Here is a 14,578-nt window from a genome sequence, read left to right as displayed (position 1 = left end):
CTAACTACAGCATATGACATGTAAATAATCAATCAACAACTTAGATTGTCTCTAGAGAGAGGGTTTATCAGCCATTTTAGTCTTTGAAAAGTCTACCTTATTCTTTCAATCCAAGTTTTCAATAATGTAGATTATATCTTTAGTCTGCTCAAAGTTCCCTATTTCTTTAAATCTAAATACATCTTAGTTACAAAACCTGATAAATTGTAATGGAATTTTATAATATATCAGTTTAGCTATTTATGTTTTTGGTTATTCAACTGTCTGTATAAAACTCCAAAAAAAGTTGTTTAATTTTGTCCATGTGCAAAATTTTAAAAGGCTTAGCAACCAATCTTTATCAACAACTGAGTTCAAAGGTCGAAGTGAGAAGAGTTAATTATTTACTTTATTTCATGATTTATTGTTCTATACTTTAAGTAAACTAAGTTTAATAATTTATTTCTAAATAGTAATGATTTATATACATATATAATGTATAATAATTGAAATGTGACTGCATATTATAAAATCACAACTCTACTAAAACACAGCCAAAACAGGGATGACTAAAGATTAGTTTTATATTACAGCCAAAACAGGGAAAACTAAAGATTAGTTTTATATTACTGCATATGTCACCACATCAACACAAGTTATGTAATTTTAGGTAGACATAAAAAATAATAAATATATATGTAAATATACAGTATTTAGAGACTTAAGCTTACTTAGACTAAACATTTATATTTTCTTATTGTAATATGTAGTCATTTTAGCATGATGGTTATGAGATTGGTCAAATTGACAGACCCCGTATAGCTAGAGTATAGAAAATAACAAATTATAATGTGTTACTGAAAACATACATTTGAAATATGTTTAGGAGGTTTTATAGATTATACAAATAATATTTGATATTTTGAGGATGAGCAATAGTTTTTTTTAATTATAACATGAAATGACTTCACGCTTGTACTAGTAATGAAACATGTTGATATTTTCACAAATTCTTTAGTGAAAATATTTTATTAAAAACTCTGACTTCTTGTGTACAAAATACTTGTAATCTTTAGTAAAAGTTTACCAAATTTTGTTAGATACATATGTTGTATCAAAAGTTACAATGCAAAGACGTAACGTGCGCAAATGTGTAGAAAAATCCTTGTATATTATACCAAGCCTATTGTGAAAGGGTTAAAATACTTAACTTTTAGATATCTTGCTAAAATATTAAATAATTAAATCATTAAATATTAGATCACTAGCCACACTAAGCAATAACTATCACACCAAGCAGTTTTGTATATCCAACACCAGGAAATAATTTTATTAAATAAATGATTGATTGTCGTAATAGCATCATAAAGCCCTAATAGCATAAAAAATAACAGCTGAGGAGAAATATACATTGATTAATGTATATTAAAGCATGAAGTTTAATATGCATTCCTTCATCCACAAAATGTATATATCGTAAATATGTCTGGCATGGTCAGGTGGTAAAGGCGCTTGACTCGTAATCTAAGGGTCACAGGTTTGAATCCTCATGACATCAAACATACCCTTTCAGCCATGGGGGCTTTATCATGTGAGGGTCAATCCCACTATTTATTGGTAAAAGAGTAGCTCAAGAGTTGGTGGTGGGTGGTGTTGACTAGGTGCCTTCTCTCTACTCTTACACTGCTAAATTAGGGACAGCTAGCTCAGATAACCCTTGTGGAGCTTTGCATGAAATTTAGAAACAAGCTTCATAAATACTAGTGTTTTGGTTTAATAATCAGCCTTGGTTACTAACAAATAATATCTGTACATACTCTGAGCTACTGAACCTTCTTTGTTCAGGCATGGAGTTTAAAGTCTTTCAGCTATCAGTAGTTGTTGCTTACAATCCTGAACTGTGTAAAGTTCATATAAAGAAGTTATGAAAATCAAAAGACGTTTCTTAAGAAACAGATTATCTAATTTTGGTATTTCTAAATATTGATACCAGAAGAATTTAATCAAGCTACAAACCATCTAATTCATGTTCCAAAAAATGTTTATTACTGTTGAAGAATGCACAGTTAAATTTGAAACTAAACTGATAAAATTAGACATGTTAGCTTGAAAGTTAATCAAAGGTGTATTTTTAAAGAAATTGTTAGAATTAGGCACTTAAATTGAATAATCAAGAACTTATTCACTTAAATTGAATAATCAAGAACTTATTCACTTAAATTGAATAATCAAGAACTTATTCAATTACCAGTTATTATCTTTGGTTAAAAACTTGGTACCTTCGACTTATAATAGTTTCTCAGTAAATCTTATGATCTTATTGATACGTATTTTAACCATCAGTGTTTTTAGCTAACTTCAGTCTTGCATTTACTCAGGCAATGCCAAGTGGATCTTAAATGTTCAGTGGCAAATGGAAGGTGTGGACATTCATGTAGACACCAGCATTGGAAAGGAACTTTCTGCACTCTTTAAGACTCTGACAGCACTGACAGGAGAAGAAGAGACAGATGAAGTGGATCATGATAGCATGAAGGGTGGACAAGACAGTGGCCACATTAGTTCTGTGCAGGTTAGTAACTGTCCTGAAGGAAGGTAAGGAGAGTAGCCATATTAGTTTTGTACAGGTTACAAACTGTCCTAAAGGAAGGTTAGGACAGTAGCCATATTAGTTTTGTACAGGTTACAAACTGTCCTAAAGGAAGGTTAGGACAGTAGCCATATTAGTTCTGTTCAGGTTAGTAACTATTAACTGCCTGGTGATTGTAGATAATATGATAACACAACAGTAACCACATCAGTTCTGCATATGTTAGTAACTATTAAATGCCTGGTGATTGTAGATAATATGATAACACAACAGTAACCACATCAGTTCTGCATATGTTAGTAACTATTAAATGCCTGGTGATTGTAGATAATATGATAACACAACAGTAACCACATCAGTTCTGCATATGTTAGTAACTATTAAATGCCTGGTGATTGTAGATAATATGATAACACAACAGTAACCACATCAGTTCTGTATATGTCAGTATCTATTAACTGGCTTGTGCTTGTAAATAATATAATATCTCCATAGCAGTCATGTCAGTTTGCATCAAGTATATTTGTTGTTTTTGTTATTAAATACCTTGTTGGTGCTTGTTGTGATTTTTCTAAATACCTTGTTGGTGCTCGTTATGATTTTTCTAAATACCTTGTTGGTGCTGGTTATGATTTTTTCTAAATACCTTGTTGGTGCTGGTTATGATTTTTTCCTGCTTGGCTAGATATTCTTTTTATATGTTGTTTTTTTGGTATCTCTAGGAGCCAGTAGTAATACGAAAAGGAAGTATTTTAACAGAAGCTTTGCCATCTTTCTTGTTGGATCCAAACATGGATGCCAAAAAGAGGTCCAGGCTGATTGAGAAGGAGATGAATGAACAAGCTAAGATTATCAATGATCTGAGGTAATCTACTGTTAAGTAGAATTTGAAAATCATGAGCACCCTGGGCATGTGTTTAGTTATATTAACCTAACACTCATGATGAATCTGGGCATGTGTTTAGTTATATTAACCTAACACTCATGATGAATCTGGGCATGTGTTTAGTTATATTAACCTAACACTCATGATCAATCTGGGCATGTGTTTAGTTATATTAACCTAACACTCATGATCAATCTGGGCATGTGTTTAGTTATATTAACCTAACACTCATGATCAATCTGGGCATGTGTTTAGTTATATTAACCTAACACTCATGATGAATCTGGGCATGTGTTTAGTTATATTAACCTAACACTCATGATGAATCTGGGCATGTGTTTAGTTATATTAACCTAACACTCATGATGAATCTGGGCATGTGTTTAGTTATATTAACCTAACACGCATGATCAATCTGGGGATGTGTTTAGTTATATTAACCTAACACACATGATCATTCTGGGTATGTTTAATTATATTAATTTAACACTCATGATCAGCCTGGGCATGTGTTTAGTTATATTATCCTAACACACATGATCAATCTGGGCATGTGTTTAGTTATATTATCCTAACACACATGATCAATCTGGGCATGTGTTTAGTTATATTAAACATAATACTTGTGAGTTCTCTGTGTACGTGTTTAGTTATATTAAACACAATACTTGTGAGCACCCTGTGTATGTGTTTAGTTATATTAAACACAATACTTGTGAGTTCTCTGTGTACATGTTTAGTTATATTAAACACAATACTTGTGAGTTCTCTGTGTACATGTTTAGTTGTATTAAACATAATACTTGAGTTCTCTGTGTACATGTTTAGTTATATTAAACACAATACTTGTGAGTTCTCTGTGTACATGTTTAATTATATTAAACACAATACTTGTGAGTTCTCTGTGTACATGTTTAGTTATATTAAACACAGTACTTGTGAGCACCCTGTGTACATGTTTAGTTATATTAAACACAATACTTGTGAGTTCTCTGTGTACATGTTTAGTTATATTAAACACAATACTTATGAGCACCCTGTGTACATGTTTAGTTATATTAAACACAATACTTGTGAGTACCCTGTGTACGTGTTTAGTTATATTAAACACAATACTTGTGATGACCCTGTGTACATGTTTAGTTATATTAAACACAATACTTGTGAGCACCCTGTGTGTGTTTAGTTATATTAAACACAATACTTGTGTTTAGTTATATTAAACAATACTTGTGAGCACCCTGTGTGCTGTTTAGTTATATTAAACCAATACTTGTGAGCACCCTGTGTTGTTTAGTTATATTAAACACAATACTTGTGAGCACCCTGTGTACGTGTTTAGTTATATTAAACACAATACTTGTGAGCACCCTGTGTACGTGTTTAGTTATATTAAACACAATACTTGTGAGCACCCTGTGTAAGTGTTTAGTTATATTAAACACAATACTTGTGAGCACCGTGTGTAAGTGTTTAGTTATATTAAACACAATACTTGTGAGCACCCTGTGTACGTGTTTAGTTATATTAAACATAATTCATCTTGTTACATCTCTTCTGTTGATAAGATAGAAATGAATACATACCAAAGAGCTGAATATGCAGAATGAAGGGAAGATGTTTGAAAATATTTATTTCCATAAGATTCATTAATATTTTTGTTTATTATTACATCGTTAGAATGGCATTGTTGATCTTTAGTATTATAATAATATGTTTTAATAGTGATTACAGGTGGTTGAGTATGCTATATGGAAGTGAATTTGAACGTAGAAATTAGCAACTCATAAGAAAAGCAGGTTAATATAAAGTAATATTGGAAAGGATTGTATAAGAACTACATTTTTTACTTTGTTTTGTTTTTTTATTGATAGTGATTTATTTTGGAATAGTCCTTTCATATGCAAAATATTCATAAAGATGTGTTCAGGTTGGGGACTTAGAATTTACAACATGGAGATATATTTTGTACATAATGCCATTGAAGAACAAAGAAATATAGATCAACTAAGTGTACCAGGACCATTCAGAAAGAGACCTGCAGTAATCATATCACTTTTTTGATAAAGAAAGTGTGTGGTCTTTGAGGCATAAGAATTCACAAGCATGAAGGTTGGTAACAGAAACCATCTACACTTCCCATTGAGTAGTATTCAACATCATGAAGAATGACCTCTGCCTGGGATTGAGGCAGCAGGGTATGATATCACCAATATAAGGCTTCCAGTAACACACTTCATTCGATCATTGTTTTGCTTAAGCAGATGGGAAGGAAATATAGGATCGTGTTTTTCATTGTGAAGAGATATAAAACTAGTTTCCAGATGCTACACTTTTGTATTTGTGTGGATTGTTGTAATAAGCACTAGGAAGCCCTTGTCTTCATACGGTAAATGAATTGTGGAAAGTCCACAGAGGGAAGTTAGGTGCTTGAAACATGACACCCTTTTGACTGAACATTTTGTTGCAGAAACTATGGTGCAAGGCTGTTTTCAAAATTCACAGTTATCAAGTTTACCCCTCGGTGTGGATTCCTGTGCGTGAGTGAGGGGACCTCCCAGGGAAGGTTTTGTTCTTTCAGTTAACTCCTCTGGGATTTAAACATCCACCCACGTGTTTGCCGTGCATGGCAACCTGTGAAGGGGAGTTGAGGATTCTGATAGTTGAGAGTCCAACCTAACACACCACTTTGGCCTTGAATTCCTGTAGACGGGCAGCCTTGGAGTGGTCCCCCTTGGGTCAGTCGGCTGGTTCACTCGGACTAGAGTCAACCAAATACCAGTGATGGATGTTCTCAACAGTTGTTGTGGACATATTTGATACTGGTGTTTGGGTATAGTGCTCATGAAACCCTGGTGTTACTGCAGTGTCCTTGTTTGACATTGTAGTGTGTCCCCTCATAGGACTCCATGGTGGGTGAGGTTAGTGGGCACCAAAATTTTCTTTCTTTATTATGGATACTCCAATTAAAATCTTAATAAAATATTGAAAAAACAGTCCATAACTAAACGACCACGTCTTTAAGATTCTTAGCAGCAATCCTCACCATCTGTACCACCTGTTGTACCTCATTTTCTTATATTGCACTCACTTTCAGACAAACCTTTAGGGCAAATGTCTCTCTTTTTCATTCAGAAGGGACTAGAGGGATTTGCTGGCTCTCCATAGTCAGTGAAGAAGCTTTGATCTGGTGATATATTGGTGGAAACATCTACATTTCAACATAGTGAACTCCTCTTGCATTCAAAGGCAATTGGGGATATGCCTATTGAGGTTACACCTCATGCTACTTTGAATTCATCATGAGGAGTTATTGTTGAGAGTGATTTGAAGAACATCCTAGAGTCGGAGATTCTCACTGGTTCTCCACTCAAGGAGTTTCTGCAGTGAGGCGTATCTCCACTCGCAAAGATGGAATTATGGTGCCGACCAATGTTCTCATTCTCACATTTACGTCTCCATGTCTGCCTGCCACCAACAAAGCAGGTTATCTTAATTGCAGAGTATGGTCATACATTCCAAACCCTCTCCAATGTTATTAGTGTCAACAGTTTGGTCACTCCAAGACATCATGTTGTGGTTCCTTGACGTGTGCTCATTGCAGTGGCAAGGACCATGATACCCACGAATGTAAAACAGAACCTCATTTCATCAATTGCAATGGCTCTCACCCATCCTACTTTTATTCTTGCCCACAACTACTGTGGGAGTGCAGACAGATCTCTCTGTGCCTCCTAAAGAATCGTTCTACAAACAAATGAAAAGTTTTTTGACCTCCATGGTAAAAAAGTTAATGAATCAACTTCAACATCTATTTATGTCCTTTATATACATTCCACCAAACCTCAAGATCCACATCATTTGGTTCGAGGTACAGGCGTTTCCTTGGATACATCTTCTTCTCTCATCCCAAGATGCAAAACAATCATTCGTTCCGTCCTCAGTCTCCGAATCCCCTTTCAAATGCAAAGACCTGCTCAATCGACCCAGGAAAAAAAAAGGAAAAAAAAAACGTGGTCGTAAACAGAATTGTTCTCCACCCAATTCGCCTACACATAAATAAAAATGGCAACCCTGATACAATGAAACTGTCAAGGTTTACATTCTAGTCTGGGTGACATCGAAACACTGATTGCTTCCTAGCATCCTGTTTGTTTTTCCTTACCCAAAACATTTCTGAAACCTGCTGATACAGTCATTTTTGGCAGTTTTCTTTATACAGAAATGACAGGCTGTGTAATGGAGGGGTGGCACTGTTGGTTCTTCAGCATGTGCCCACCCTGTCTTTGCCACTCAACACACCCTTGGAGGCCGTAGCCATCCATGTTTCCTTGGGTCATACCATCACTGTTTGTTCTCTCTACCTGTCACCTGGAGAGACATATGATCTATCAGACCTTGATGCTCTCATTGAACAGTTGCCATTTCCCTTTCTCATCTTGATAGGCTTTAATGGACATCATCCCCTCTGGGGAAGTGCTGATATTGATAGGAGGGGTCACTCTGTATAGCATATGCTCTCTGATCACAACCTTTTTCTTTTCAATACTGGTTCTTCTTCTTATTTTCATGCACTTAGTCAGTCCTTTACTGCTATTAATCTCTCAATTTGTTCCCCTTCATTATTTTCCCATTTTACATGGAGGATTGACAATAACCCACGAGGCAGTGATCATTTTCTTATAATCTTGAGAGAAACTGGCCATGGGTGATGCCACCTGACCCATGTGCCCTGGTGGAAGCTGGATCAGGCAAACTGGCCCTCTTTCACTGCTCTCACAGAACTTGATCCTGCCATTATCTGTAAGCCATCAATAGACAACTGTGTGGCAGCAGTAACTGACTGTATTATACAAGCAGCTGCTCAATGTATTCCTAAAACCTTGACACGCTTTCCACTATATCCTCATCCATGGTGGAATCCTGCCTTCCACATGGCACAGAAGGCTCATAAACAAGCCTGGGATACTTTCCATCAATATCCCACACTCTCGAACCACATCGCTTTCCTGCAGGCCCATGCACATGCTCGATGGGTAAGATGTCAAACTCAGAAGGAATCTTGGATTAAGTTCACAACCACCATATTTTCTACCACCAGTTCCAAAGTCATATGGAACAAGATTCGAAAGTTCAATGGACAGTATAACTTTGTCCCCCTCTTGATCTTGCTCTCTGATGGCCAGGAGGTAGCTGATACCCAGACCAATGCCAATACTCTAAGTGAAAGCTTTTGCCAGGTATCTAGCACTTCTGCTTCTTCTTCCATCTTCTTAGCCATCAAGACTTGGTCAGAGCAATCACCTCTTTCCTTTCAAGATGATTGTCTCAATGACTATAATCGTCCCATTACACTGGTGGAACTCAAACTGGCCCTTCATCAGTCTGGCAGCACATCAGTTGGACCTAATGATATACACAATCAGATGCTGTGCCATCTATCTCCTGCTTTTCTTGATGTTCTTCTGATTGTTTTTAGCTGGATCTGGCAGGAGAATGTTTTTTCTGATGCCTGGCACCAGGCTATTGTTCTACCTGTCTCCAAGCCTGGGAAGGATCCCAAGATTCCTTCAAACTACCATCCAATTGCTTTGACAAGCTGTCTCTGTAAGACCTTAGAGAGGATGGTTAATGCTCGTCTTGTTTGGTTTCTCTAATCAAACAACCTCCTCTTGCCCACCCTGTGTGGGTTCTGACGACAGCGCTTCACCATGGACCATCTGATTTGACTTGAAACATCAATCAGAGAAGCCTTTCTCAAACGGCAACATCTTGTTTCAATATTCTTTGACATTGAGAAGGCTTATGATACAACACAGAGGTATGGCATTTTGCAAAACCTCCATACATATGGGTTACGTGGCCAAAACTTTTTTAATGGACAGGAGATTCTGAGTTTTTGTGGGTTCGACACCTTCCCGTTCTTTTCTCCAGGAACTTGGAGTCCCTCAGGGCTGTGTTTTGAGTGTCACACTTTTCAGTATAAAGATTAATGCCATCACTGAACAACTCCCTCTTACTGTTGCAAACGGGCTCTATGTCGATGGCTTTCACATCTCACGTCAGTCATTGAACATGAAGTATATTGAGCGGCAGCTACAGACTGACCTCAATTGTTTACTGAACTGGACCACAGCAAACGGCTTTACCTTTTCTCTATCTAAACCTGTTTCCATACACTTTTGCCACCAACAGGGTATTCACCCTGATCCTGAACTCCGTATCAGTGACGTTGTGTGGCCTGTGGTCCCTGAGACTAAGTTCTTGGGGCTTATCTTTGACAGTAAGCTGACCTTTATCCCACACATCAAGCAGCTATGAGTCAAATATATAAGAGCACTGAACATCCTCCATGTTCTCTCTTCCACCACTTGGGGAGTGGATCGATGTTCTGTGCTAAAGATATATCGTGCTCTTATTCAATTGAAACTCGACTGTGGATCACTGGTCTATGGCTCTGCTAGACCATCAGCCTTAAAGATGCTAGATCCTATTCATCATCAAGAACTTCAGCTCTACACTGGGGCTTTCTGCACCTTTAAGTCATCTGAGAAAAGTAGACACTCCCAATTGGAAATACTGTCTACTATTTGCTGAACAACTTTTGAACCATCCTTCCATTACTATTTATACAGATAGTTCAAAATCAGGTGACTCTGTGGGTTCAGCCATGGTTTGTTGAAGTTTGGTGGTGTCTTGTGCTGTAAAACACTAAATCAACCAACCAACCAATCAAGTTGAACATAACTAGATATAGCGACATGGACTGTAATGACACAGTGATGCTCTAATGTTGTTTTAATATAACGTATACAATGACCTCTGTATTTTCTTTGTAAAGATTACAGAAAAATTCATAAAGTTAGATTCAGTGTCAGTACATATCTATTACGATATTGAAGATGCCTGGACTTCAAGGAATTTCTATGGACTTTAAAAAGATATCTTTTTTATTTATCTGGTCTACAAAACAGCTATATATGTTTTATTGTAATCTTGTAGAAACACGTTCCTTTGTATCTTCCAGTCTGGTTGGTGCACCTGTATTAGTTTACATGCATCTTATTCTTCAAGTCCAGATCTCGAACTTATTTCAGAAACTCTGAAATTTATTTATTTCAGTGATTTCTCTGCTATTTCTGAACAATATTTTAAAAAGAGAGTTACATTATTTCCATTTTTATTTTTTATATCCCTGAATATTTTTTTTCTCTGTTTTGTTTGATTTAATAGTAAAATTTCAAGTAACATCTGAAATATTTATCTTATGTTTTATGTTGTACAAGAATGTTTGATGATGACCAACCATGAATTGTATGGAAGTTTACACAATTACTAATGACAGTAAACTAAAGAACTACATGTGTGATTTTCCTAAGCTACAGACTAACTAGTGGAATTGTGTGATGTTTTTGATATGATTGAATAAGAATGAAACCAGTTGAAGTTCCTACAAAGATTAACTAACAAAAACATTAGTTTACCGAGTAGCTCATTATACAACTTGTAATTTATATATATCATTTTAATTGTGATAAGTTTTTATTCTGAATCGCTGTACCTATTTATTAATTGTTTCTTTAGTTACATATATGTTACTTCTCTTTGAAAAAGGTTACTTGGTGCAAGCCAGAACACAATCCAGCATGAGATGAGACGTCTCCAGGAGCTGGAAGCTGCTGTCTTTAATGATTTCCGGAGAGACTGGATCAAGAAATTGAGAAAACAAAGTGTAAAAGTAAGCATAACAATTAGAAGAATGCATATAATACTGTAGAATATACATTAACATAAAGATGAGAAGCGTCAACATGCTTTGTTGTCTGTAAACAGCATCAATACACCAATGTTCTTTTAAGTTAGAATTAATTTTTCTTGTACAGAAATTTAAAATAACCCTAAGAATGTATACATGGTATATAAATTTATTTTCAGTTTTATATTCAACCACTTCTTCTCAGGCCTTTATATTTTTGTTTGTCATTTGGTGTTTTGTCATAAAACGTGAAATCTAGTTCAGTTTGTATTATAAATCCGATAAAACCAAGTGATGTTCTAAAAGTCATAAAATGAGGTGATATATTGATCAGTTTGTGGTCTAAATCTCGTAAAACATGGTGATATCTAGTTCAGTTGGTGTTCTGTTGTAAAATACAATGATATCTAATTCACTTGGTGTTTTAAATGTCATAAAACAAGGTGATATCTAGTTCAGTTGGTGTTCTAAGTGTTGTAAAATACAATGATATCTAGTTCAGTTGGTGTTCTAAGTGTTGTAAAATACAATGATATCTAGTTCAGTTGGTGTTCTAAGTGTTGTAAAATACAATGATATCTAATTCAGTTGGTGTTTTAAATGTCATAAAACAAGGTGATATCTAGTTCAGTTGGTGTTCCAAGTGTTGTAAAATACAATGATATCTGATTCACTTGGTGTTTAAGTGTCATAAAACACAATGATATCTAATTCAGTTGGTGTTTTAAATGTCATTAAACAAGGTGATATCTAGTTCAGTTGGTGTTCTAAGTGTTGTAAAATACAATGATATCTGATTCACTTGGTGTTTAAGTGTCATAAAACACAATGATATCTAATTCAGTTGGTGTTTTAAATGTCATAAAACCAGGTGATATCTAATTCAGTTGGTGTTTTAAATGTCATAAAACAAGGTGATATCTAGTTCAGTTGGTGTTCTAAGTGTTGTAAAATACAATGATATCTGATTCACTTGGTGTTTAAGTGTCATAAAATACAATGATATCTGATTCACTTGGTGTTTAAGTGTCATAAAACACAATGATATCTAATTCAGTTGGTGTTTTAAATGTCATTAAACAAGGTGATATCTAGTTCAGTTGGTGTTCTAAGTGTTGTAAAATACAATGATATCTGATTCACTTGGTGTTTAAGTGTCATAAAACACAATGATATCTAATTCAGTTGGTGTTTTAAATGTCATAAAACAAGGTGATATCTAGTTCAGTTGGTGTTCTAAGTGTTGTAAAATACAAGGATATCTGATTCACTTGGTGTTTAAGTGTCATAAAACACAATGATATCTAATTCAGTTGGTGTTTTAAATGTCATTAAACAAGGTGATATCTAGTTCAGTTGGTGTTCTAAGTGTTGTAAAATACAATGATATCTGATTCACTTGGTGTTTAAGTGTCATAAAACACAATGATATTTAATTCAGTTGGTGTTTTAAATGTCATAAAACAAGGTGATATCTAGTTCAGTTGGTGTTCTAAGTGTTGTAAAATACAATGATATCTGATTCACTTGGTGTTTAAGTGTCATAAAACACAATGATATTTAATTCAGTTGGTGTTTTAAATGTCATAAAACAAGGTGATATCTAGTTCAGTTGGTGTTCTAAGTGTTGTAAAATACAATATCTAGTTCAGTTGGTGTTCTAAGTGTTGTAAAATACAATATCTAGTTCAGTTGGTGTTCTACGTGTTGTAAAATACAATATCTAATTCAGTTGGTGTTCTAAGTGTTGTAAAATACAATATCTAGTTCAGTTGGTGTTCTACGTGTTGTAAAATACAATATCTAATTCAGTTGGTGTTCTAAGTGTTGTAAAATACAATATCTAGTTTCTGTGAAGCTCCTTCTCATATAATGTAATCCCAGTTTCTACTAGAGAGCTTGGTGTAGATGTCATGATATTAACATTATATTCATCCAGTATCCAACCTGAGTTTGATATGTGAAACCCCAGCAGGATGAAGACATTAGGTTCTTGTAGGTCGATCAAACGTGATGGTAAATTTATACCATCATGTGTCAGCCATTTCTCCCTAATGATAGGTAGACACAAAATTAGTATTTCCAGTGTTCTATGTGTTTCAGGTTATTAGCAGTTATAGTATTAAAGTAAAACATTTCTCAATGTATTCATCTAATTCTGGAATTGACAACTTTGTAGAAGTTTTATGTAAAAATGAAAACTATACTTCACATGTTATTGAAGCCCTGATTTTTAGACAAACATTTTTATATAAAAATTTTACACTCTCTTTCCTTAATTCTCTTATTGTTAGAAGTTAGCAACAGTAACCTAGATTTATTGATAGTGCAGTTTCCAACATAGAACTAAAGCTGTTTTCTATAATTCACAGCAAGCAAGCTCTATCAAAGATAAGCTGGGACTAGGAACTTGTACTAGTGGCACTCCTGTCCAACCTTTATCTTTGATCTTGCCTGAAGTGGTTGGTAAGAAAAAGTACGTACCTTATAAAGGTTTTTGCATGTCTTATTATATGGTTAACTCTTTCATTATGGTTTGAAATGTTATTTGTGTGTTTATAATTTAGTCTATAAAATGAGATTCACAATCCAGACTTAAGTGTTTCAGTGTTAAGTGGACAGTGTTTTATTAAACAAGTGGTTGATAGAGGGTAGTTACCGATAAGTGTTTTAGTGTTAAGTGGACAGTGTTTTATTAAACAAGTGGTTGATAAAGGGTAATTACCAATAAGTGTTTTAGTGTTAAGTGGACAGTGTTTTATTAAACAAGTGGTTGATGGAGGGTAATTACCGATAAGTGTTTTAGTGTTAAGTGGACAGTGTTTTATTAAACAAGTGGTTGATAAAGGGTAATTACCAATAAGTGTTTTAGTGTTAAGTGGACAGTGTTTTATTAAACAAGTGGTTGATGGAGGGTAATTACCAATAAGTGTTTTAGTGTTAAGTGGACAGTGTTTTATTAAACAAGTGGTTGATAGAGGGTAATTACTGATAAGTGTTTTAGTGTTAAGTGGTAGTGTTTTATTAAACAAGTGGTTGATGGAGGGTAGTTACCAATAAGTGTTTTAGTGTTAAGTGGTAGTGTTTTATTAAACAAGTGGTTGATGGAGGGTAGTTACCAGTAAGTATTTTAGTGTTAAGTGGTAGTGTTTTATTAAACAAGTGGTTGATGGAGGGTAGTTACCAGTAAGTGTTTTAGTGTTAAGTGGTAGTGTTTTATTAAACAAGTGGTTGATGGAGGGTAGTTACCAATAAGTGTTTTAGTGTTAAGTGGACAGTGTTTTATTAAACAAGTGGTTGATGGAGGGTAGTTACCAATAAGTGTTTTAGTGTTAAGTGGACAGTGTTTTATTAAACAAGTGGTTGA

General features: G+C 34.8%; 1 protein-coding gene across 1 annotated transcript in view; it reads left to right on the top strand.

Annotated features, from left to right (window-relative positions):
* The window catches only part of LOC143245648 (bridge-like lipid transfer protein family member 1), a 225,671-nt gene that overhangs the window by 138,157 nt on the left and 72,936 nt on the right, over window positions 1-14,578 (top strand). Inside the window, 4 exon segments of the mRNA XM_076491997.1 lie at window positions 2,358-2,551; window positions 3,292-3,434; window positions 11,070-11,193; window positions 13,584-13,687. Coding sequence (XP_076348112.1) covers window positions 2,358-2,551; window positions 3,292-3,434; window positions 11,070-11,193; window positions 13,584-13,687 — 565 coding nt within the window.

This window comes from Tachypleus tridentatus, chromosome 2, assembly GCF_004210375.1.
Source record: "Tachypleus tridentatus isolate NWPU-2018 chromosome 2, ASM421037v1, whole genome shotgun sequence".
Classification (NCBI taxonomy): domain Eukaryota; kingdom Metazoa; phylum Arthropoda; class Merostomata; order Xiphosura; family Limulidae; genus Tachypleus; species Tachypleus tridentatus.
This window is presented reverse-complemented; position numbering and strand designations above follow the sequence as displayed.